The sequence below is a fragment of the Sciurus vulgaris genome (assembly GCF_902686455.1).
Source record: "Sciurus vulgaris genome assembly, chromosome: 1".
NCBI classification, from domain to species: Eukaryota; Metazoa; Chordata; class Mammalia; order Rodentia; family Sciuridae; genus Sciurus; species Sciurus vulgaris.
In genome coordinates, this window is record NC_136461.1 from 133,738,312 (window position 1) to 133,765,214 (window position 26,903).

At 36.2% G+C, this 26,903-nt stretch overlaps 1 protein-coding gene across 1 annotated transcript; it reads right to left on the reverse strand.

Annotated features, from left to right (window-relative positions):
- Window positions 1-14,219: 14,219 nt before the first annotated feature.
- On the reverse strand, window positions 14,220-16,927 carry MOS (MOS proto-oncogene, serine/threonine kinase). Its single transcript, XM_079155415.1, has one exon. The coding sequence runs from the start codon at window positions 15,335-15,337 to the stop codon at window positions 14,288-14,290; it is 1,050 nt and encodes a 349-aa protein (XP_079011541.1). The 5' UTR covers window positions 15,338-16,927; the 3' UTR covers window positions 14,220-14,287.
- Window positions 16,928-26,903: the final 9,976 nt, after the last annotated feature.

The window sequence follows — 26,903 nt, forward strand, 5'->3', positions numbered from 1 at the left end:
CTTGGGACTCCAGAGATCAGCTGAGGCCAGTAGCGCCCCCTGGTGCCTCTTTCATTTTAATTGTTCTTACAACCTTCCACCCTGTGGACTGGTTATTTGTCCAGAGAGGCTTTAAAAGTCCTTTTCTTCCACCCAGGGTAAGCTGAGATAATTTGCTCTGACATTCTCTTCAACTTCCTTGAACATCTCCTCAATCAAGGATTATTATTTTCTGGTTGCCTTTTTGATATGGAGATATGGGGCCAACTATTAACCTAACTTTGTAGAGATCATGTCTATGAAATCTCTGAGGTTTTGTTTGTATAAATAAAATTCCAATGACACCTTCCTGTTACCCACACTATTGCCTAAAGTTGTGAGTTCCGACTTCCTGGTTGACTCTGGGACTCTCACTATAGAGTTAAAAAAAAAAAAAAAAATCCACAAAATGTGTTTTCATTGAATTCTTGTTGCCTAAGGAGGAATTAATAATATGGGAAGGATGGTAGAGTTTAAAGAAGTAGCGCGTAGGAGTAGCCTTTAAATCTAATTAGAGACAATATTTGATAGTGGTCTTATTAGAAAATAGAAACATAAATTGTTAAATGTATCTGCCCCCTTTTCTCTTCAAACACCCTAATGAGGTGTTAAATACTGGAGGAGCCAAAACATGAATGACAAGAAAATCAAAAGAGAAGGTCCTGACCAACCCACTAACTGCATACTGAAACCTAAATTCAGCTGACTTTGTATACAGAATTGTTCTAGTGCTGAACTATTCTAGCTCAAGTTACAAAAGCAGGAAACTATGAAATAAAGATACACTCCAGTGGACCATTAATGACAGTTACATGATCTACCATGTAGACTAACATGATCCGTGTCACAACATTTGAGAAATATGAAAGAAAACAATGGGTTAATTTTTTTTTTTGCCTTTTTTTTTGGACAATTTATTCTTCAGATTGTTTTGTGGCAGAATCCAAATTTTTTAAGGGTTTAAAGTAAAGATTACTCAATGTTTGACAAATGTTTGGTCAGACGGACTGTACAATGTGTTCTAATATGATTCACTGTTCCTGAAAGTGGGAAAATCTACTTCCAGTTCTTAAGTCAGGGAAATTCTGTAACTTGACCCCTCTGTGAGGGGACATGTTTCTGGCATTGGTTGCCATTATTCCCTCAAGTTTTTTTTTTCCTCCTTTCTCTTTAAATTTCCTCTGGCTGTGCTCTATTATTCCATAGACCTTTAGGTTTTCCCTCTTTGTAATCGGATGCCCTATTCAGCAGTGTGCAGGAAGCTGTCTCAATTTACTTTGGTTCTTCTCAGCTGCCTCTGCTTTCCTGAGCTAAATGTGTGTCTTGTTTCATCTTTTAGGTTTTCCCTTTCGAGGGCACTTGTACTATTTTAATATTTTTGTAAAGAAAATGTGGATTTTACATAATGAGTTGATTAACATCAAGATGATCAAGAAGAATATTTAATCTCTTTTACATTGTTTCTTAGAACCCATATTTCACCAAAAAAATTTGAAATGTCCCTGTGACCTTCCTAAGACACACACATACACATACATACACACACACACTCATTATCTTTTTATTTTTTAAACTTAGTTTTACTTTTTATCAGTTATACATGAACATTAAAGTGTCAAATAGTGACACTAGAATTGTTGCATAATAAAAGCAGGCCTCAAGGATGCCATACTAATTCTTGGAGTTTCCTGAATACTTTCATCTTCATTTTGCTATTGGTTTTGGTATATAACTCTGCACTTCTAAGTAGCATGCTTATGTGGATACTTCTTGATTATTTTATTTATTTATTTTTTAAGGCATGATCTATCACCTACTCTCTTTGGAAAATAAAGATTTAATTTTTTCCCACTCCCATCCTCAGCACATCTACTCAGTTCATCTCCATCACTCATCCTTTCATCATAGTTATATTGGAACTCTAGTCAGATCAACAATGTTGCATCATTTTATTTATATAATGCTATTTTAAATTGTACCATTTGTTACATGATGTCTGCTTTTCTTTTGTTGCTCAAACTTTTAGTTTCTCCTCAAGTTAATAAATGTTTTGCTTTCTTTGCTTTGTTTTCTTTGTGCTCCTAGTTGAGTTCCTGTCAGACTCTCTTCAAATTGTGGAAACATTCTTTCAATCTACTCAAACATAGGGATTCATAGGTTTCTTTTCTTTGAGTCCTTGGAACTGCTCTAATCTATGCAGTCCATAATTGATAGTCTCTATTCCTCATTCATCATGGTCTTTGGGAAACTTCTTTGTTTCTCTGCTGAATTGTGTCTATTTCCTGGATGTCATGTTTTCTTCTTTCTTGGTTATGCTCTTGCCCTGGAAGAATGCCATCTAAAGTAGCTTCCTGAAACCAGGAACATAGGAGTAAATTTTTTAGCTCATCCATGTCTGGAAAAGACTTTAGTCAGCCTACACATACAATCAACAGTTTGGCTGGGTATGGAATTCTATGTTGGAAATGATTTTCCTTCAGAATTTTGTAGTCAGTGACCTCCATTGTCTTTTACCATTTTTAAAATGAGATCCTAACCTTTCTCTGACTTCCTATTAAGCCATGTGAGTTGTTCCACCCACATACTTACACCATGAAGTGACATAGGTGAGAACTAAACTGATGCCAACATCAGTTTGAACCTCTAAAACTGAAAGCTAAATAAACCTCTCTTTATTTCATAAGTAGCCTGTCTCAGGTATTTGATTGTAGTAATGTAATGCTGACTAATCGATATACCTTCTTTTAGTCTGTTTTCATTTATTGGCTAGGCAATCAATACATCCTTTCAAAACTGAGAACTTTTGCTTCTCAAGTGATTCTTCAATAATTTTCTGTTTCCACATTTCACCCCTTGAAACTTCTGTTATTTGGATGTATGACTTCTTAGACTGATCTTCCAAATGTTTTCTCTTTGCTATTTTCATTATGTTTTCCCTCTATTTTCTGAGCAATTTCTTTAGCTTTATGTATAAATTTTAAGGATTTTTTTTCATTTATATTATTATAGTTTCTGTTTCTAAAACCTCTTTGCTATTTTTTAGGTTTTTTATTTTTGTTTTTAAGGGAAATAGGATCCCATGTTTGCTTTATGTAGCCAGTAGCTACTTTTATATGTCTCTGAGGATAGGCAATATTTTTTTTTTATCTTTCTCTTTCATGTTCATATTCCAGCCTTTACTTAAAAATAAACTAGGCTGTCTTCTTCTATTTAAGAGTAGAGCACTAAAAATCTGATTTCTAATAATGCACATGTAGATGGGCCTTTAAGAATTAAAATGTCAATGTAAGTTCTTTTGCTGTCTTACTTGGGAACCTCCATTGTCAACATCTTTAGGTCTATTTTCTTGGATTAGTCATATTTTCCTGCCTATATTATATTAACTCAGCTGTCAGATGCCAGGACTTTGGGGCATTCTGCGTTTGACTCCGTTTCCCCCCACTACTGGCTCAGGATTAAACTTTCCGAGATTCCCTGCTTCCAAAATTTTGTTCCATTAATGTTTGCTCTTATCCTCTTTGTCTTTGTGAGTTAATGCCTTAAAAAATTCTTTCACTTACTCATTTATTGGGGAAGTTAGGAGGGAGCACAGATAAATGAGTATGTTTTTGTCCTTAATCATTCAATGAAAGTTCCAATATTTTCCAAGACTCTTTGTCAGGAAGTTTTAAATTTAAAAGTGTATTTATTGTATCATGAAATCAGTAGAGATGGTCCCCAACATGATTGTTTTTTTACTCTACCATGGTGTGGAAGTGATACATATTCAGTAGAGACCATACTTTGAATTTTGAGTTTGGATCTTTTCCTGGGTGAGCAACATACAGTATCGTATTCTTTCATGATGCTAGGCAACAACAGCAAATCCCAAGTCCCAGTCAGCCATGAAATCTCAAGGAGGAACAGCTAACACTGCACAGTATATTGTGCTGCCAAGCTCTGATATTTGGTTGTTGAGGAGTATTCAAAGCATTTTCAACATATATTTCTTTCTTTCTACCCTACTCTCCCACCCCACCAGGACTGGGGATTAAATCAGGGCCTTGTGCATGCTAGGCATGTGCTCCACCACTGAGCCACATCCCTAGCTAACCTGCCTTCCTCCTCCTTCCTTACCTTTTCTTTCTCTCTCTCTCTCCCCCCACTCCCTCTCTCTTTCCCTCCTTTTTTTTTTTTTTTTTCCTTCCTCCTTTTCTCTCTCTTTCCTTCTCTTTTTTGTGGTGCTAGAGATTGAACCCAGGACCTCATGCAGGACAGGCAGGCTCACTACCAATGAACTACCCTACCCCTACCCCTAACATACTATGTTTTCAGTTTATTGTAAGTGTATTAGGACATAATCTCATTGTAAGCCAAGGAGCATCAATATTTACAAAGTCTTATATTTAGTGTTGCAAGACCTCTTCAATTAGAATATAAAATCATATCTTGGATTTATGTTTGTGCTTTTGCTTTTACCACTGTGTCTGGCATGGTGCTAAGGATATATTGGATGATAAATGCTTGCTAAATATGTGAATACATGAATGAGAATTATTTTATGATCAAGCTTATGTAAAGAAAATAATTAAGTGTACATTATAATATCTCCCTTTTAACAGCACTTGGCACCATTTTATATTTCTCATGTATCTTTTCTGTCTCAATTACTCTACTCTAATATTTGTACCAAGTAATGCCTTCAATAGTAATTTTCTTGTTTTATTTTTTAAGGATTAGATAAAATAAATTGTTCAAACATTTGAAATAATGAAGCCAAAGGTAGGGTATTTCCTGCCACCACCATTATCGCCAACTGGTGGGGTATAACAGTTAAAGGCATAGGTTCTGCCCCCATCACTTGGCTGTGTGACCCTATGCAAGTTACTTACTCTCTCTGGATCTCAGTATCCTGATGTTTAAAAAAGAAATAATAGTAAATAGTTTATTTCTGAATATTTAATTTTATTACTTATATAAAACATGTTCTTGGCACATGTCTATCAATAAATTTTAGCTTCGATGATGAAAAATCATGACTTTTCTGAGCAATGAAGAAAGTAATTACCAGAGTGATAAATGCTTGAAGAAATGCAGTGCAACAGAAATGTGTATCAGAGGAATATTACTTAAACTGGGTATGTTTTAGTCTTTTTTCCTTCAAAGGCCATGGCCCTGTCAGCTGTACTCTGCTTTGAACCTGAGAAATTAGTCAGAGAGGAATGAACTTCCCAGCACAGTTCAAAACACATTTGCCATGATTCAGTGGGCTTGAGGAAAGCTAGACAGGTCAGTAGTGTGATATACAAAAGACAGGAGCAGCTGGGAAAGTGGATTTAAGGCGTTTCGAGATAAACTTTTGCAGACTTCTAACTTTTTATTTAAATATTTGTTATATTAAATGTTACTATTTTTGATTAGGCAATACATTGATATAGTTAAAAAATCAGATTACTATAAAAATAGCATCCGTGCAGTATGAACTCTCATTCCTGTCCTTGCCCCTGGGTGTTTCTTTTCCTTATCATAGACAATGGCTTTTACTTTGTTTTTCCTTCTAAAGTTCTCATGAAAATGCAAATAAATAGGAATACATATTATTTGTCTTCTCACACACATCAAAAAAGCATACTGTGGCATACCCAGGTGCATTCACTAATCTTGCACCTTGCTTATAGTAAAAATATTGTGCAGATTTTTCAATAATAGTCAAAAGTTTATTCATATGCATATAATGTTTTATTATATAACCGTACCATAATCTAACTGGTTTTTGTGTGTATGTGGTGCTGGGGTTTGAACCCAGGGCCTAATACATGCTAGACAAGCACTCTGCCACTGAACTACATCCCAGCCCTTTTTTTCTTTTAATTTTTGAGACAGTCTTGCTAAATTGCCCAGGCTGACCTAGAATTTGTGATCCTTCTGCTCAGCCTCTCAAGTACCTGGGGTTACAGGAATGCACGACCACACCCGGATATCTTAGCCAGTTCTTACAGATGGGCATTTGACTTGCTTGTAATCTTCTACTTTTACAAAAATGCTATAGTGAATACACTTGTTTAGATATCTATGAACATATCAACAGAATAAATTTCCAGAAGAATTATTGGGTCATAGATAAGTGATTTTGTAATTTCAATAGATATTGCCAAATTATTTCTCCTAAAGTTTGTAACATGAACTTCTACTAGAAATATCTGAGGGAACCTAGTTTTCCATGCCTCGCCAATTATATTTGTCAAATATTTGAATTTCAACCACCTGTTTTTCATTTGAGAAATAGTATCATGGGGTAGCTTTAATGATCAATTCTCATATACTTAAGATCATTTATATTTCTAATTCAGTGAATGAATTGTTCATCCTTTGGTCTTTTTCTTACCAAATTCCAGGAATTTTTTTTAATATTAGGAGGTTAGCCCTTTGCTGTGATATGAGATACAAATACTTTTTCCCCAATTTGTTATTTCTCTCTTGACTTTATGTAGACTGTTAATTTTTTACATGCAGATATGTTCCCTCTTTTTGAAGTCGAAAGTATCAGTCGTTTCTTTTATAGCTTTAGGAGACTTTCCCACACTGGTGTTATAAAGAATTCACTCTTTTCTTCTGGTCCTTCTTATAATTTCATTTTTTACTTTTAAATCTTCAACCCATTGAGGATATACCCTAATTGTATAATGTGAGGTCTGTCTTTAACTTTGGTTCTAGTTGGCCATGCAGATATCCCAACATAATTTTATTGAAAAATTCATCTTTTCCCCACCGTTATAAGATACCATCTTTATCTTATACAAAATTCCCCTCTATACTTCAGTCTTTTCTTTGGACATGCTTTTCTGTTTCAATGACCTCTCTAGTCAAACAACATACCCAGTATTTTTATAATTTAGGTTTTACAGTACCCATTAATAACTGATAGCTCTCCTGCTTCCTAGCTACTTATTTCTTTCTGAATGTTCCTGGATTTTAAATTTTATTTTCCATATGAATTTAATACTCAGCTTGTCATATTTTCAAATTAAACTTATTTGTAACTAATAGATTTAATTGGAATTGTTTTAAATCTCTCAGCTAATTTAAAGTAAATAGCCATCTTTATGGTGAATATACTTATTCAATAAAGCAGTTTTTCATTTGTTTGCTTATATACTTTATTATAGCATTTTAAAGTTTCCCCCATAAGATTTTGCACATTTATTGTTTTGCCTAGGTATCTACATTTTATTTTAATTTTGTACTTTAAAATAAGTTAAAACTTACAGAAAAGTTGCAAGAATGATACAAAGATCTCTGGAAATCCTTTCATTCAACCAATATTCTTGTTAGATTTGACATTTATTTCTATCTTGCTACATATATTTAAATTATTTTTTTATTCTGAACCATTTGAGAGTAAGTTGCAGACCTGCCTCATTGCCCTTTTAGTATTTTAAGTATTTCCTAAAAACAAGGGCATTCTGCAATGTCCTTTTTCATTGTAGTCATTAGAAATCAATAAACTGATACAATACTATCATCTAATCCAAAAACGCTCTTCCAATTCATCTGTTGTTCTAATAGTTATTTTAGGGCCATGATCCCATCAAGGATCATGGCCAGGCACAGTGATGCACACCTGTAATCTCAGTGACTCAGGAGGCTGAGGCAGGAGGATCACAGTTCAAAACCAGCCTCAGCAATTTAGTGAGGTACTAAGCAACTTAGCAAGACCCTGTCTCAAAATAAAACATAAAAAGGGCTGGGAATGTGGCTCAGTGGTTAAGTGCCCTTGGGTTCAATCCCTGGTAACAGAAAACAAAACAAAACAAAACACCACGCTGGGCACAGTGGTGTATGCCTGTAATCCCAGTGGCTTGGGAGGCGGAGGCAGGAGGATGGAGAGTTCAAGGTCAGTCTCAGCAAAATTGAGGTGCTAAGCAACTCAGTGAGACCCTGTCTCTAAATAAAATACAAAATAGACTGGGGATGTGGCTCAGTGGTTGAGTGCCCCAGGGTTCAATAATCCCTGGTAAAACCCCCCTACACACACACACACACAAACCCATCAAGGATTATGTGTTGCTTTGGGTTGTCAGGTCCTATATGCAACAGTTCTTAGTCTTTACTAGCTTTGTATGACCTTGATAGTTTTAAGGTTCACAGGACAATATGGGCTCGTACACTGTTTCCTTATGATCTGAATCAGATCACTTATCTTTTGTAGGACTACTACAAAAGTGTTGCTGCACTGTATAAGAAGGCATATAATGTCAATTTGTCCCATTACTGGTAATATTAACAAAGATTTCTATCTGTATATCTGTTTACATCACCTGTAAGATAATGTTGGCAGGACATTGCTCTTGGTGTAACTAATAAATGTTTTGTACTTCTTAGCTATTAATATTAGTTTATATTCTATTGTAAGGTAGCACTTTCTTTTCTCCTGTATTTAATTAATTATATCTATATGGAGTCCTATTTTATTCACTATGAATTTTTTTCTAATTTATTTACTATCATTTATTATTATTGTTATGTTATTATTTTGTGGTACTAGAGACTGAATCCAGAGAGTACTCTACCACTGAACTACATCTCCAGCCCTTTGTACTTTTTATTTTTGAGATATGATCTTGCAAAATTGTCAGGGCTGGTCTGTAATTTGCCATCCTCCTGCCTCATCTTCCTAAGTAGCTGGGATTGTAGGTATTCACCACTGCACCTGACTCTTTAATAATTTTTCTTTTTTGTACAAGGGATTGAACTGAACACACCCCAAACTCTTTCTTATATTTTATTTAGAGGCAGGTTCTCCCTAAGTTGCTTAGGACTCACTAAATTGCTGAGGCTGGCTTTGAACTTGTGATCCTCCTGCCTCAGACTCCCGAGTCACTGGTATTACAGGTGTGCACTACCACAACCTGCTCTTTAATAGTTTTAATGCTCAAATTATCTCAAGTTTGACCAGTGGAAGACCCTTCAAGATAGATCCTGTGTGCTTTGATATGTTACTATCATTCCTGGGCATTTTCTTATTTGGAGGCATAAGCTGTTAGAGGTTCATTTTGTTCTTTTGTACTGTCTGGAATCAGTCATTTCTCCAAAGAAGACCTGTTTTTGTTTTTGTTTTCTGTTGTGGATGATTAAGAATTTATAAACTAAAAAATTCAAAATTCAGAAACTAAAATCTGTGCTAAGTCCGCCCAGAGTGTGACTACTTTAGGCTCTGTTGAAGGACAGGGCTAGGAAATGCATTTATATGCATATACATCTTCATGCACATACATTCATGTCTATTTCGATCTCTACCTATTATCCCTCTATCCATCTATTTTTATTAAAAACTATCTTTCTGGCCCTGGTATCTTCAACCATGAGAACTATGGCTGTGTCAGAGAGAATAGTTTCCTTTTCATTGCTTTTATGAAAGGAATCCTCTTCTTTTATAAATTCTACCTGGTTTCTGTATACATATTAAAGTTTATTGATTTCTGTATGATAATTTTTTATCCTGCTATTATATGCAGTCTCTTACAATTTTAGTTTTTCAATTAATTCTGATTTTTTTTCTCAACTTACATCCTGAATATAGAATCTGCAAACATTTTTTTCTCTCACTCTTTACAACTTTTTAGTCAAGTTTCCTTCTCTTTTTAAATATCATTGACCAAGAAAATGTTAAACAGTAATGGTAGTAATGGACATTTTCATATTGTTTCTGACTGTAGTAATGTAGGAATGTCTCTAGTGATTTCTTACTAAGATAGTGGCCATTGGGTGAGGTGTGTTTTAAAGCAGGTTTAGGTAGTATCCATTGATCCTTCTTTTTTAGTCTCTTTTGCCAAATATCCTCTCAGCAAATATTTTTTATTTTTCTCTTTTTAACCTATTAATGGATGGATTAACGGCTTTTCTAATCCTGAACCATCCTGATGCATCTTGGAAGAAATTCACATAATTAAATATTGTGTGCATGCTTTTAAAAGTTGACTATATGATTCTGCTTGATAATATTGACTTAGGAATTCTACACTGATAGTTTTAAATAAGATTGATCTATAGTTTCTTTTTGTAAAAGCAGCCTTTTATCAGGCTTTGGTATAAATCTTGTCCTTAAAAAATTTGGAAGTTTTTGGAATAATTTGAGTAGCATCAAGATGAATTTGTCTTTGGCTGGGGTTGTGGCTCAGTAGTACAGCACTTGCCTAGCATGTGTGAGGCACTGGATTTGATTCTCAGCACTGCATAAAAAAATAAAAAATAAAGGTCCATCAACAACTAAAAATTTTTTTAAATGTATATTAAAAAATATGACCTGGTCTTTATGAATTTGTGGAAGCCAGTGGGACTTGGGGGCCTAGTGTTTTATGGGGTACAGATTAGATAACCCTCTGTTTCTTCTATAAAAATTGTTGTTTCAACTTTCTATCTTCATTAGGGCTACTTTTGGTGAGCTATAATTTTCTAAAAAATTATATATTCTTCAAGGTGATCAAATTTATTTCTATAGTTACACAAGTTTTTCCCTAAAATATGAAGACAATCCCTGTTTCCATTATTTTATTTCTAATTTTATGTATGTGATTTAGTTATTTTAAATTAGCTATCAGTTTGCCCATTTTGTTTATATTAAATAAACTATTTACTTACTATTTTAAATTACTGTCTGCTTTAATTCCTGTTTTTTTTAAATTTCCCTTAGTTTATTTTTTTGTCCTTTCCTTAACTTTGAAGGATTGCTGAAATCATTAATTGCTGTTCTTCTTTATTCATTATACAACTTGAGATTATGAATTTTCATCTCCTTTATTTTTATCTTGTGGGTAATAATATGTGTTTCCATTATTGTTACTCTCAAGAATCCTAAGTTTTGATCAGCATTTTGACACAGTTGCTTAGGAATTATAAGATATCCAGATAAATGGACTTTCTTCTTTCCTAATTTGGGTAAAATGTCTATTTTATTTGTGGGTTTTTTAAAATTTGGAGTATATATTGTATCTTTCATATATTTCCTTAATCCTAGACAATATCTATTTGCTACTTCTATGAGCAATGCTATCATTGATAGCTTGTGTCTCTTCCCCACTGTAACTTAATTCAGTCCTAATTATATTTTTTATTATTTATCTTTTTTTTTTTTTTTACCTCTGACTTACTTTGTCAGCCTTGAATAATGCCCAACTCTTAGCTATTACAGATGGAGCAGTCCATATGCTTCTCTACCTCCTGTCAGGGTGGTCTTCCTATAACTCAAAGACTTCCCTTCCCTTCAAACATGACATTTCTGTGGGTTTCTCCTTGCAACCACAACTTTTTCTCTCCCAAAGCAAACTGGGCTCAGGAAGCTTCTGAGCCTCTCTTGTATTCCTGTCCCCACCCACCAGGGTGACCCTCTCATGTTCAGCAGCTGAGTTTTACTCTCCCTTTCTGAGTTCTGCCATGACTGGACCCTCCTTAACACCTTTTCTTCCTTCTTTTTCTACCATTTCTTGGAAGCTCAGCTGTTTGATCTCAACTCTATTCTCAGGAGTTTCTTCCTCACCTTTTGTACTTCTCAGAAGCTCCTGTTCTTTAGAGTATTTCATTGTGCAGAGCTTTCTGGGACCTTTCACTGTTGGGTCCCTCTGTCCTCCATAGCTTCTATTACTGCTCGATACCCTCTTCCTGTGGGCTCAGTCTCGTCTTTGGCATCACTGCATGTGTTTTGGAGTTTGTCTCCTAGTTTCACAGATTATGGAGGTTACAGTTTTGCTATCCTTTATTCACCTTAACATTGTGTGGTTTCCAGGAAAAGGGAAGTTATTTAAACCTAAGCTGTAGGTCCAAATGCATTTGAAGATGCATTTTAGTATACCTATCCTATTGAACATTATAGCTTAGCCTAGACTACCTCAAACATGCTTAGAAAACTTTCATTAGCTTATATTTGGGCAAAATCAACTAAATTAATGCAAAGTCTATTTTATGATAAAGTGTTGAATAGTTCATAGAATGTATTGAATGCAGTTGTCCCTCAGTATTTTCAGAGGATCTATTCCAGGACCCCCTGCAAATATAAAAAATCTTTATCTGAAGATGCTCAAGTCTCTTATATAAAATGATGTAGTATCTGCATATAACATGTGTATGTACTCCTTCCTATATACCTTAAATCATCTATAGAGTACTTTTGATTCCTAATGCAATGTAAACGCTGTGTGAATAATAATTATACTGTATTGTTTAGGGAATAAGGGAAAGGAAAACTGTACAAATTTAGTAGAGATGTAATTTTTTTCCTGAATATTTTAGATTGGTGGTCGAACCTAAACTGTGTTCATGTTCTTTCTGAAAGGTTATTTGGGATTTTTTTTTTTCACTTTTAATAGGCTACTCTTATACAGCTCATTGACAAGCCTGTTAGTAAGGTATATGGATGTGGAACCCCACAAATACAAAGGGTTAACTATACCTGCATCCAGAAAACTCTAGCAACCCAGTATACTCCAGAGTGTTGATTATTTGCCTCTTGATTGTGAAGCCAATTGAGAGCTGTAGCTTGCTGCTGCTGCCCAACACAGAGAGGTGATCAGACTGCATCTCATTCACCCTGGAGATCTAAATTCAAAATTCAAAGTACTTCAAAATGCCTATCACTTTCATGCCACTGTGAAATCAAAAATCAGAAGATGAACCATCATCAGTTGGTGACAGTATTTGTTAATCTATGGATGGTTTTTTCCTTGAGCTCAAGAGTGAGAAGCATTCTGTCTATATTACCTGGCTATAGAAAGCTCCCTTTTGCTTCCCTCAAGAACAGTTTTAAACAGTAGTTTTACTCCGTAGACCCCCTACCATTAACAAATCTAGGCAGAGAAAAGAGGTCACGGCCGTGAGTTTCCCTGTTTCCTACTTATAAACTTAACTATAACAGCAGTTGTACCATCCACCTCCACTCCCATCTACGGGAAGGGATGCCCTCTTTCCAGGACTACAGTCTTTCCATAGCTACTGCCTTTCATCCCTTCTATGAATTTTTGAACTCTATTATCCCCTCTATTGTCCTCTCTGCTTTCTTCCACAAATAAACTTACTTCCTTCATCCTAAAACTAAACTAAGCCAACATCCAAACATATTTGTCTCTTGCCTCTTTTTAAAAAAGAGTTCTGTTTCTCCCTTCTTCCTTCACACTTCACGCATAAACTTCACTTCAAGCACTTGCCATGAACTCTCCCAGTCATTGTACCAGCCTGGCCAGGCACCATGCTCCAACACTGCTGTCACTAGAAGAAAGTTTGCCAAAGCTGTCCTAGGACAAGATCCAATAACCACCTCCAAATTCTATGTACAGCACTCATTATCTTGGCTTCTAGAATGAGTCTGATTCTGCCTATCTGTTCTTCTTTGTCAAATGTTAAACCTCACTATTTTGGAGAGATATCACATTTTTTCTCATATGGCCTTTGTCATCTACTTCCGAGTCCAAATTCCAGGTTAAAAAAAAAAAAAAGTTAACAATATTTTACCAAGATTTTCTACTCATAACAATGTGCAAATTAAAATATTATAAATTATTCCTTTAAATATAAATTTACTCACTGGTTGTGGTGGCACATGCCTGAAATCTCAGCAGCTTGGGAGGTTGAGGCAGGATGATTGCAAGTTCAAGGCCAGCATCAGCAACTTAGTGAGGCCCTAAGCAACTTAGCAAGAACCTGTCTCAAAAATAAAAAATAAAAAAAAAAGGCTGGGGATGTGACTCAGTGGTTAAGCACCCCTGTGTTCAAACCCTGGTACCAAAAATAAAATTAATTTACTTCAATTTGTTAATTTATGTATGAAGGTCATTAAAAAGCTTTTTTTTTGGGGGGGGAGGAATAGGAAAAAACCTTTTTAAAAAGTTTTTACTGATTTGGTATAGGAACAAGTAAACTTCTTAGTATGAATTTAGGTGGTAAGGAAGGGACATACATAAATTTATAGAAAAAAATTGGTATTTCTGCTATGGTATTCTGTTTGGGATGTATTTTTTGTCAAGAAAAATACATAGTATTGTACAATACTATGGAACTGGCAAAGTAAGCACATGGACTCTGGAAAGCAAAGCATATAACTAGATAAAGGAATAAGGTTAGTTATAACTACTGCAATGACAAGATTTGTAGCTCTGCTATTTGTGTTAGAAAAATCATTGGAGACTAAAAAATTTTTAGCACCTTTATTTTCTAAAAATCTGTCCTACCTATGTTTTCTTCTACATATCAATTTTAAAAATAAATAGAAACAAAGAGGAAAGCTTATCTTTACACAGGTTTGGAGTCAGCCCATTTCAGCTTTTAAAGAGTTCAGGTCCACAGAGAGGAGTTCTGCGCTTGGTCTCTGCAAAGCACTGGCCCTCCAGCAGCATTTGATGATGCTCTCAAGCCTCTGCCCAGGGGCAGAGTTCCTGAAGACAGCTGCTTCAAGTGACGGACGAAGGTTGTATGCCACCACTGCATAGAGCACGTACTGCCGCTCCCCAGAATAAGGCACCTCCCTGGTAGCCATTTGCCAGAGAGTGATGGCAAAAGAATAGATGTCAGCTTTGGGTGTTACCCTCTCTCCTTTCAGGAGCTCTGGGGCTCTGTGGGTGTACGTGCCTCCTAGGTGGTAAGGGGGAGCCTGGAAGCCCCACAGATCTTCCAGCTTCTCAGAGCAGCCAAAGTCACCAATTTTACAGACATCCTGCTCACTGATCAAAATGTTCGCTGGCTTCAGGTCCAAGTGCACAATGCTTTGAGAGTGAAGGAAACGCAGGCCATTCACAACATCTAGGGAATACTTTAGACACTTCCCAAAACTTAATTGCTCTCCATCTAAGCAATGAGACTCCTCAGCCTCCTCCTCAGGGTAGCCGGTGGCACCGTAGATGACTTGGTGTAAAGTGACATTGCCCCCAAATTCCATGATTATGGTACCTAGACTATTGGAGTCTGCAGGCGTCTGGGTACTTGCAGCCACAACCCGCACTATGTTGTCATGGTGCAGTCTTGCAATGTTGAGCTCAGCCCAGAAGCTGCGCTGGGATGCTCGTCGGTTCTTGGTGCACTTGTTCACTTGCTTTATGGCCACAGGAACACCATGGTAAGTTGCCTTGTACACTGAACCAAAACCTCCAGCTCCCAACCTTTGTAGCAAGCACACCTGTTCCCAGTCAATGGAGCACCAGGCTAGCCGGCGAGGCAGCCTTGGGGCTCGAGGAGGAGTGACCCCCAGGAAGAGGTTCCCTGCTTTCCCTGGGAACTCGGAAGGACTGCTGCAGGGCCGAGAGTCAACCGATGGGGATAGCTCACCAGGGAGGTAGCGACGCAGGACTAGAGGCGAGGGCATCACATACTCCTAGAGACCCAAGATGCTCTGGAGAATGAAAAGACCGGAAAAAGCTGCAGGAGTTGGAAGCTGACTACTCCTTCCTCCACCCTAGCGCTTTTCTTCTCTTCCTTGTTTTCTCCAAATGAGCTACATCTGCGTTATCACTCAGCTAGGGTTTTTATCACATGGGGGAAAAATGTGAATGAAGCACAACAATCCCTTTCAGATGAAAGATTGCCCTTCCACACTTAAAGTGAATTCTTATCAAAGCAATATCTTACCAGATAAATAGCACTGAGCTGCCCCCAAACTCATCCTTTTTTACACAATTTCTTTAATCATAATAAAATGGGATTTTTTTTCAACTCTGATCTGATGAGTCTCATCAGTCTTTGGACAAAAGTACAATGAAATTGTTGCACACTTTGCAGGCTATAATGATTATTAGTGTTATTCTCCAGCTGCATTAAATGCTTCCAACAGTTATTGGCTCCAAGAGTTGAAATACAAACAGCAGACATTCGTTGAACCACTTACCAGAATAATTATATGCCACAGTCATATCAATTAAAAATTGCAACCTTGAAGTAATTAATCCAACTGATACAGCTCACAATACACACCACCTAAATTCATCACAGGAAAAGAAAATTCTCTGATACTGTGTTCAGTTTATCGAGCAAATTAGTAAGACCTCTTAGTTCACATTGACTTCCTAATAATCCTTCCTTTCCAGGGCAATTCAGCCCACCCAGTAAGCCGACTTGTAAAGGAGATTCTAGACTTCCAAGCAAATGAGTTACAGAAGTTTCGAAGTAGAGTCGGGGGAGAAAAAAGAACAAAAATGATTGGTAGTGATGATCAGAGCCTCAAATAACAAATATGGAGCAATTGTAGGAGAGGAAAAATCCAAAGAAAAAAAAGATCACTGGTGTCTATATATAATGTGTAAAACTAGATGTTGAAATTAAATTCAGGGTCCAGACATCAAACTTTAAATTCTTCCTTCTGGTTTTTATGATAAAAATGAATTTTCATGCTATATCTTTAGAAGTTTGAAGGGTTAACAGTATTACACAGTTTGTTAAAATATACACACACACAATTGTTAGGATCTAAATTTTTCAAATGAAATGATAAAGTTCCCTTTTGCACATAGGTGATGTACAACCACATATTTATGACAGCCATATGCTTCAGAAGTATATTGGTTCTGAGAAGGTAAGTTAACAAATATGAGCCATTTATATAAGCTATTTGAAGTACACAGAGTCCTAGGAGAGGATTTCTATTCTATGCTGTGTGGCTTAATGTGTCATCTTATGTATATTTAACTGGTTTGAGCCTCACTCTTTTCATATAAGAAATCAGGATAATAATACTTATTAAAATAGATGTTATCTTGGAATAAAAGTTGGAGAGTTCAGTCCAGACTCCAGACTAAAAACATCAAAAATATTTAAAAAGTATAGCCTGGTGTGGTAGCAGTCACCTGTAGTCCTAGCTACTTGAAAGGCTGAAGCATGAGGACTACTTGAGTCTACAAGTTCAAAAAACAGCCTGGGCAATATAGTGAATCTCATTTCCATAAAAAAAAAAAAAAAAAAAAAAAAAAAAAAAAAAAAAAAGGTAAACTGGAATATTTTAGTAGAAATGCAGTTCTTTGCAATTGTACCAAACCCCAAATATAAATTGATGACAACGGATAGAGAAAGACAAAAACACAGTAAAATTACATTTCTATAATAATCTGTTCCTTAGATGAAAGCAGGATCTATGTCCTTTATTTTTTCTTCCTTGTGAGTTCTTACTAAAATTTAATTTTTAATCCTGATTTTGTTACCAAATCTAATGTGTTATATAATATTTTGGATCTCAGTAATGAATAAAATTTTAGCATGGTGGTAAAGAGCAAAAGCTCTGGGGCCAGATGGCCTAGGTTTCTTACCACCACCCTGCCTTAGTTTCTTCATCTGCAAAGTGAAGAAAATATGCCCACCTTAGCACTGTTGGGAAGATTTAACAGTTTCAAATTCTAAGATCAAAATTTATAGTAGGAAACACCTAAATGTTAATTATTACTTATAAAATTCATAAAATTTCCTACGCGTATACCCAGAGGAAACATTGACTTGTGAGATGAAAAGTGTCGTAAGGTGGTTGAAGCAATTTATATTTTTATAAGTTAAAGTTTGAAGTTTGAATATTTTCTGCTTTTGTATTTTGAAATTAAAGATGTACCAAAAGGCTACTAGTATGCATAAAAAAAATATGGAGGGTTAACACTAATCTGATCAAATGCCGTAAGCCTTTCTGATCTCCAAAGACAAAAAGCAAAATTTGTTGTGGTAACTGGATCAGTTCTAAAACAACACCTGGAACTGTAAAAACACAAAGGAAAGAAAGTAAAGGGACTGTTTGCACTTCCTGATGAGCTTCTTAGCTTGAAGACTTTACATTTTCCGCTCTTTTTACATGCTTCAGTATCAGGCAAACAGCAATATGTTTATCCAAAGAAGTGACAACAGATACCATAATTGATATCTCACTTATTTGGGTTTTAATCAAAGAAACCGAGGAACGCTGATTGTCGGAAAGCCCTCTTTGGGGGGAAAGCGGAAAACTCTCCGCGCTCAGCGGAAAACTTCTCGGGGTTTCTGGAGCTCCTGCCTTTACGGCGCTGAAGCAGAGGAGGCTGCTTTTCCTTCCTTGATTCCCAAGCACCTGGAAGTTGTGCTGTTTCGGTTCAGGCAGCTGGACCAGCCGAGGTCGCTCGCTGCCTCCCTTGCGCTGCGCTTGGCTCCGGGACGCCTGGTTGCTGAGTTCGTGCGGGTCTCCTCGCCTACGCACTCCTGGGTCCCGGGCGCAGGAAGCACGTGGACGAGGCCGTCATGCCCCTGAAGGACCACCATAGGTGCGCCCAGCTTCCCTTCCGCGTACACAGTAACTTTTCACTGCAATTCAAGAATCATCACGTAATCTTTTGGAAGACATTTTTAAAAGGCTGTGAAACTCAACAGCCATGCCAGCACCCCACTGATGAGTGCGGCGACTTAACGGCGACGACCATGTTTGCGCAAGCGCACTGCATGAACCCGGCGTCACGACAGGGGACTGCTTCAGTGAGCTCAGGTTACAGCCGGATTTCAGAATGGTGAAATTTGAAGGCATACCTCTAGTACTGCATCTATTGATGTGTGGCATTACTATTTGCAAACATGAATCAAGGTGAATTCTCTTTTGCCCAGTTTTAGAACTGAACGATCAAAATGTAGGTGAATACATATTTATGCCACATTCCAATACAAAGATCATAGAGTCAAACTTGAAAAACCTCTCTCTTTAAAAAAGTATCTTTATATTATTGATATTACTTGTAAATTAAAATTTTATACTTAACAATACAACTCAGATTTGTTTCCATGTCAGTAAAATGCTTGCAAAGTTACTTTTTCTATGATCAACATAAAATGTCAGGAGGATCCAAGTTTTGTGGAACTGTGGATGGCATGAAACATGTCCCTGGATGTAATCTGTGCACGCTACCTAGTTCTGTCTGCTCATGGAGGTTGATTGCTACTTTATGGATTGATCACTTGGATTTTGTATTTTGACTCTAAAGATAATATATTTTTAGTTCTCTAAATTCCTTTTAACTTGAGAAGATTTTAAGACTTTTTAAATAAATGTCTTTCAAACTGGTGTTAGAGACCTTTGAATTTAAAATATCTTGTAGTTTTCTCATATGATTGGCCATAACATGTTCATGAGTTTTTGAAAATGTACATGACTAAAATTTGTTGGCTTGGGGCTGTGGCTATAGCTCAATGGCAGAGCACTTGCCTAGCATGTGTGAGGCCCTGGGTTCAATCCTTAGCACCAAATAAAAATGAAACAAACAAAAATAACGGCGTGCTTCTATCTACAACTCCAAAAAAAATTTTTTTTTTTAAATTTTGTTGTCTTGAATAATTTTGTTAAGCTTCTGGTCTCAACTTAGGGTTCATTCTATTGACGACCTCCCTTAAGCCAGAAAGTGCTAACTTATCTATTTAATATTTATTAAATTATGAATTTTTTCTGATAGCAAATGAGTCAAAATAATCACATATTTGATTAAAGGATTCAAAAATAATATAATCTATTCAATTCATCATCTTTACTCACGTTTATGCACATTTTTCTCCAGTGTATCATTGAGTCTGTGTATCATGGTTGGACTCTTGGCTTTTCATAGATTCCATGTGATTTAATCAACTATAGTAATTATTTTTTATTGCTTAGACTGATACTTTGGCTAGTGGGTGGACCCTGTTGTGTTTTGTTTTTGGTGGTACTGGGGTTGAACCCACTGAGCTACATCTCAAGCCCTTTTTATTTTATTTTTTATTTTTGAGGCAGGATCTTGCTAAATTACTGAGGCTGGCCTTGAACTTGGAATCCTGCTGCCTCAGCCTCCCAAGTGACTGGGATTACAGGCATGCACCACCGTGCCTGGCTTGCTGTGTTCTTTTGACACAATCCCATTGATCTGAAATTTTTCTTGTATTTTGGTACAGCAAGTTGTCCCAGGCTCATAACGGCTCATAGAACTATTTCTCCAGGATATCCTGGAAAGATGGCATTAGAAACCATGATTGAGGCAAATTTGTTTTCTTAAAATCTTCGTTCCTACCTCATTTTAGCAAACAGAATTAGAAACCATTTTCCCTCCCCTTTCTCTTAGATGTAAAATATTGATTTCAAACAAATTAATATAATTACTTATTTGTTGCCTCACAAAATTATTAGTTAAGGTTTAAGATTTTCCAGTTATTTTTAATCTTTACACCGTATACCTCTAGGAATGTGTAGTCAAATTTATTTTTTGTAGAGTCACTCCTAATAATGCATTCTGTAAGACTGTATTAATATATAATGTATGTAAATGGATGGAGTTGGAGAATATCATGCTATGTGAGATAAGCCAATCCCCAAAACCAAAGGCCAAATGTTTTCTTTGGTAAGTGGAGGATGATACATAATGGGAGTAGGAGGGGGTAAGGGAAGAATGGAGGAAGGATGAATTGTGTAGAGAAAAATGAGGAGTGGTGAGGGATTGGGGGTAAGAAAAGATAATGAAATGAGACAAACATCATTACCCTATGTACATGTATGATTACACAAACGGTGTGACTCTACTTCATGAACAACCAGACAAATGAAAAGTTGTACCCCATTTGTGTACAATGAATCAAAAAAATTAAAAAAATATGTAATGTCTGATTAATTTGTTTCTAGTTCTAAGAGGTTTTCAGTATAACAACTGGCAGTTTTCTTAGAAGGCATTGGTTTTCAACCAAGAGATTTTTAAGTTTTGTGATACTCAGTCCCTGGAGGATGATAGATAATTGTTGTCAGAGCCAACCTTATAATATGAAGGGTGAAGAGAAAATCAACAAATGAATTTCCCAAGTTCTGTATGAAAATTTCATTTAGCCATCATCTGGTCCATATGTACTAACCAAGTGCAATATTATATGTCTAAGATTTGTATATACAAGTTCTGGATGGGCAAACAATTATCTTTTACTCTCCCATTTCTGGTAATATTAGGTCCTGAATAATTTTATGTTCCCTTAAAATTTAATTTAGTAAATATTAAATGGTATTAAAGACTTTAAAACTTATTATTTTCTCCTTTTAAGTTTTATAATATGCAGCATTTTCCTAACTTTATATATCATACAATAAATACTAAACTTATGATATATAAACTAAAATGATTCTCTCAATTGATTTTCTAAATTAATTTTTATCATAATTCAGTGCTAAAATCTTTAATATTCCTTTCTCTGTATTACTTTACTTCGTATATATGTACATATGTATATTATCTTAATGCTTCTTTTTTATTTTTATTTATTTATTTATTTATTTTATTGTAAACAAATGGGATACATGTTATTTCTCTGTACATGGAGTCAAGGCATACCATTTGTGTAATCATAAATTTACATGGGGTAATGTTGTTTGATTCATTTTGTTATTTTTCCCTCCCCCCCCACCCTACCCACCCCTCTTTTCCCTCTATACAGTCCTTCCTTCCTCCATTCTTACCACCCTCCTTAACCCTAACCCTAAACCTAACCCTAACTCTAACGTTAACCCCTCCCACCCCCCATTATATGTCTTAATGCTTCTTGTTTGACACAGTTTTTTTAATACAATTTCTTTCTTGGCACCTGTAATCTAGACTTATCTGAGGCGAGATTAACTAATGTTCATCTATTCTAAATTAGTCAAATATTCTGCCTAAACTAGACAGGAAGTATTCTAATTATTTTTAGGGTATGCCTTCTTAATGGCTTGATGATTTTAGTGTGAATACTTTGAGTCTTAATCTTATGAGATTAATAGGCACTTTATAGTGAAGCTCCTGGCATCCCTGGCTGGCAGCTTTGCAAGTGGAACACCAGGAAACTTGTTAGAATTCCATACAAGACAAGTTTAGGTGACCTTGAGGACAGAAGAGGAGGAAGAACCCATTTATTAGGTCTTAAACTCTTCCTGAGGTGGGGATGCTGAAATGCCATTTTATTATTCATACTTGGGTAGGAAATGGAGAAAGACCTTTTGGAGGGCATCTCCCAAGTGTTCTCATAACATTTTCCATGAGGTTTTGGTCACTTTCTTGGCAATTTGTGTCAGAATTTTATCTTTCTGTGCAAACCACCAATCAACTGGTTAGCATGGTGTTTCCCTGGTTTTCCTTTAGATGTTTCAAGATATCATAGTTCAGGATCTGTAAATGGAAAATAAAAATTTGGTGTCACCCTGGTATACCTAGAGCAGATTTCACAGACCATTCAGTATAATGGTCCAGCACAAATTGAGAAAGGCTGGAAATGCCCTCCTGACATATTGAGAAGGAAGTGTTCATGTGAGACAGTCTAGTCCACAGAGAAACATGGAATATTAAATCCTTTTATTGGATGTTATAGGCTTAATATAATGGGGGGTGTGAAACTAGGCTATGCAAAAAGATGTAATTTACATGACATTAGAGTCTTCTGAACTAAACAGAGTTGAGTCTAAACATGGCAATTAGAAGAGCAAAAGGCAAGTGAGAAAGGAAAACCAAAAGGAAGACAAGAGGCTAACAAAGTCAAGAAACTCATTCTGTAGCCTCTTGACTGAACTCAGGTTTCCTGTCACTCCAAATTCTTGTGGAGATAAAGATCATAGTTTGAAACTTTACATTAAGACTCTGTCATATACTAGTATGCACTGCAAAGTGACATTTTGAGTAATGATAGACTTTATATTCAATGGTGGTTCTGTAAGATTATAATGCAGCTAAAAATTTCTTGTTGCTTATTGACATCTTAATGCAATGCTTTACTCATGTGTTTATGGTGATGCTGGTGTAAACAAATCTGTACTGCCAGTTATGTAAAAGTATAGCACATACAATTATGTGCAGCACATAATACTTGATAATAAATTATTATCACTGGTTTATTTATGTACTATGTTATTATTTTATTATTATTTTAGAGTGGGCTCCTATTTATAAAAGAAGAGTTTAATCTTTTATGAATGCTATATTAGCCAACAGCAGCCTCATCCATCTCATAGTGTCTCTTGATGGCATCAAGAAGCCATGTTGCAAGACTGATCTCTACCATTTAGGTTTGTGTAAGTGCACTCTGTGGTGTTCGCACAAGGATGGAATGATGCACATATTAGAAGCTGTCCCCCTTGTTATGCCATGTGTGAGTATACTACTGATCTGTACACAAGAAGAAGAAATGGAGAGGTATATAGTTGCTATCATTTAACTCCCCTATCTTCTTAGGATCTTAAAGTTTTGTTTGGTCTATTAATATTGTGTTTGTGAGACAAATAGGACCAAATGTGAGAAACTTAATAACTTCAGCAATCCATTTATTGGGACATCCAGAACACTTCTGAGAATGACTTATCTCTGCACAGGGGTTATCTGTAAAGCAATGCAGAGTGTGTGAAAAGACACCTGTGTCATAGTAGTGCTGTGGACACTTCTGAGAAGGATGAATGGATTCTTCATAAAATGATATCCTTGAGTCTCAATCAAGGGTACCAGTAAACACTTGCTACACATTTCCCTCTTATTCACATAAATATTTGAGTTAGACTTTTGTACTTATTAGGTTACTATAATGTAATTTTAAGCTATCGATAGAATAATTAGGTATTTTGTGGTTTATATAGTCTAATTAAAATGATTAACTATTGTAGTTTTGATCTGGAATGTCTCCTCAAAAGTTCACACATTGAAAGCATGATCCCTACTGCAGCAAGTTCAGAGGTACAGCTTTTAGGCAATGATCAGGGCTCTGACCTTACCAATGACTTAATCCACCTTCTGGATTAATCATTGGTAGATGAATGGACTACTGGATGGTAACTGTAGGCAGCTGGGGCATGACTGAAGGAAGTAATTCATTGGTGATGTACCCTGAGGAATATATCTGTTCCTGGTCACCTTTCTTCTCTTTCTATCTGCTTCCTGGCCACCTTGTGCCGAGCAGCTTTCCTCTGCCATGCACTTCCACTATAATGTTCTGCTTCACCTCAGACCCAGAGCAAAGGAGTCTCATGACTTTGGACTGAGACCTCTAAAACTGTGAGCCAAAATAAACGTTTCCTCTTCCAAGTTGTTCTTGTCAGGTATTTTGATCACAGTGATAAAAAGTTGACTGAAACATTGACAGTTTTTTAAAAGTGATATACCAATTGCCAAATAAGAGTGGATTGGTTCCTTCCACAGTTGAATGTACTTCAACATGACCCAGCTTTTGCCCCGTTAGTATCTGGTCTATGATCAGATGTCACCAATAACTTGAGTTCATTCTGGTTGCCACATTCAGCCCAACCCACACATGGGAGGGCTACACAATAATTTGCTCCAGTGGTTCCATATGAGATAGCAGACATTCTATAACTTGTGTCGTTTTTCCACCAAAAGGACTAGTATTGTTATCACATCAGCTAGATTGTTCATCCAGCAGAAGTAGAGTGGTGATTCCAGCTTTGAATCACCACCAGCATTAGAAGAAGCAAGGACCAGGGAAACATGCTATAAGATATGAAATTACTTATAAGTCACCATTTTGAATGACTTTGGGCTTTAGGTTGTATTTTCTCCTTACTTGCTTTTCTTAAAATTAATTAATTAATTAATTAATTAATTAATTAATTTTTTTTGATATGTCCCTTTACTTTCAACTTATGTCTCTGTTCTTCCATTTGGATTTTGTATAATTAGTTTCCACCCTGTCTCCATGTTTTTAATCTTCCCCCAATCAATATTTTATCAAATATAATATTTGATAATAATAATATTTGGATCTAGTTTAGGCCATCAATTTAAATTTCATTGCACTACATTATAATATAAAGCTAGGGAGTGTATACTTCAAATTATTACTGATTGTTGATCGTACTAACAGGGAGACAGAAGATTGCATTGGCCTGATTTCATAAAAGTTTACCAAAACTGGGCAGGGATTTAGGATATTCTGTCAATATGGAAACAAAGTTAGGTACAACATCAATAGCAGGAGCAGTATCATTCAGTTTCCTCTAATACACAGTTAATCACTATATTGGTTAAGGTTCCCAGGTTTCCATGACAGAGTAGACAACAACCCTAAGCAAACTTAAGCAAAGAGAAATTCATTGGAAAGATTTTGCAGGATACAGACTTAGTAGGAAAATGAAGAACCTTGGCTAGGAGTGGGCAAGACTGTGACCCATCTAGAGAACTAGGGTACAAGAACAGTCCTGGTAGAACAGTATGGTCAAGATGCCACCATTGGACTAAATGTCCCTCAGTCATTTCTTTAGTCTCAGAACAGATCAGTCTACAGGTCAGTTCTGTTCACTTTCTGACTCCTGGCTGTGTGAGTGTAGAGAAAAGATAGGGCATGATCCTTTGGCTTCCCTGGTAGGATGCAGGCACTTAGACATTTCAACCAGACTATGAATATTTGTGGAAAATAAATTCCTCAATTGGAAATTGAAGACTGGATATTGAGCAGCCAAAGGTAACAAGTGTTGCCTACATTCACCTGGGGACTGATCTCTGGCAAAGATCTGGGCAATGGAGTAAGTGGAGGTGTAAGCTACGCTAGGTATCTAATTCCTGAATTCAGCAGCAATGACTTTCAGTCTTCTCTATTTCTCCTGATATTTTATGTTTATAGTTTGGGTTGAGGTAATGATTTTCAAAGACTCCTGTTTTGCATGACCTAGTAACAGTCCCTTCCAAAATGTGCTCTCCACTCTTTCAGACATTTCTCCCTCCATCCCTCTTTCCCTTCTCCTCTCCTGTTTTCTTTCATCTGAGGATCATATGAACTAATTCTTATGTCATTTATGGAATGGGAAAACTATCACAGGGTACTTCACCAGGCCTATGTGACCCACCTGGATGTTGATACAAATCAGTCATTTTGGACATCACTTCTATGTTGGTTCCAGAGGTTAGGAAAGTTCTTTACGTTTATTAGGGTCTCCAAGACTTTCTTATCATTATGTTCTCTTTCTATTAGCCATAATGATTGGTTCAATGTGTCTCAATTGCAGGAGTTTTCTAGAGTAATACAGAAACAGTGCTTTTGGGACAGAGTTTTCCTGAGAGTGAAGTGAATGAAGAAAAGCAGAACTAAAACTTAGTAAAAGAGGGATGAATATTTTTCAACTATATTTGAATTCTTAGGATTAATTCTGCATGAAACTAGATCTGATGGACAGATAAGTTCTGTGATCCACTAAAAACAACAGCAATAACAAAATACCTCTGGAGAGATGATGGGCATGGGGAAGTCCTGACGGTGATTGAGATGGACTTTCCCCCAGAGATTGTTGAGAGATAAGCCACCTTGCTAACCATCATCCTCCTTGCTTCCCACAGCTTTTCCATTTTTTTTTAGCTCTGTATCTGAGTATTTACCTTTTATTTATATACCTCTGTAGTTCCCCTATTTCAAAGTAGATGGGTGTTCCAACCAACCACATAGCTACCCTCTTGGGGTTTTCCTTTATTCTATTCCTTGAATTCTCTTTATTTCTTTCTTGGTTTAGATCTATTTTTTCCTGAATTCCATTTCTTCCTTCCATTTTATTTATTTTCTTGTCTTGATGAAGCACATCTTTCAGTAGTTTATTGAAAAAGGTGCATTATTTTAACCCTTACATGTCTGATCATGAATTTTACTCTGATGTTTGGTTAATAATTTGGTTGGTCAAAATTGTATATTGAAATTAATTTCCTCTTATAGTTTTAAGAACAGATATTGAGAAATCCAATATTTTCTTCCTAGTGCTTTATACACAGTTAAAATTTTTTTGTGTGTGAAATTTTTAGGCTAGTCTCTGGATTATATGTCTGATATTGCATAAGAAGTCACTGCAAAACTTAGTGGGGGTTATGTTTTACATTTATTATCTCATGGTTTCCAAGTGGTCAAGTTCTAACTCTAGTTTAGAGCTAGGCCCTCTGGCTCAGTGATCTCACAACACTGCAATCAAGTTTTGGCCAGGACTACAGTAAGGC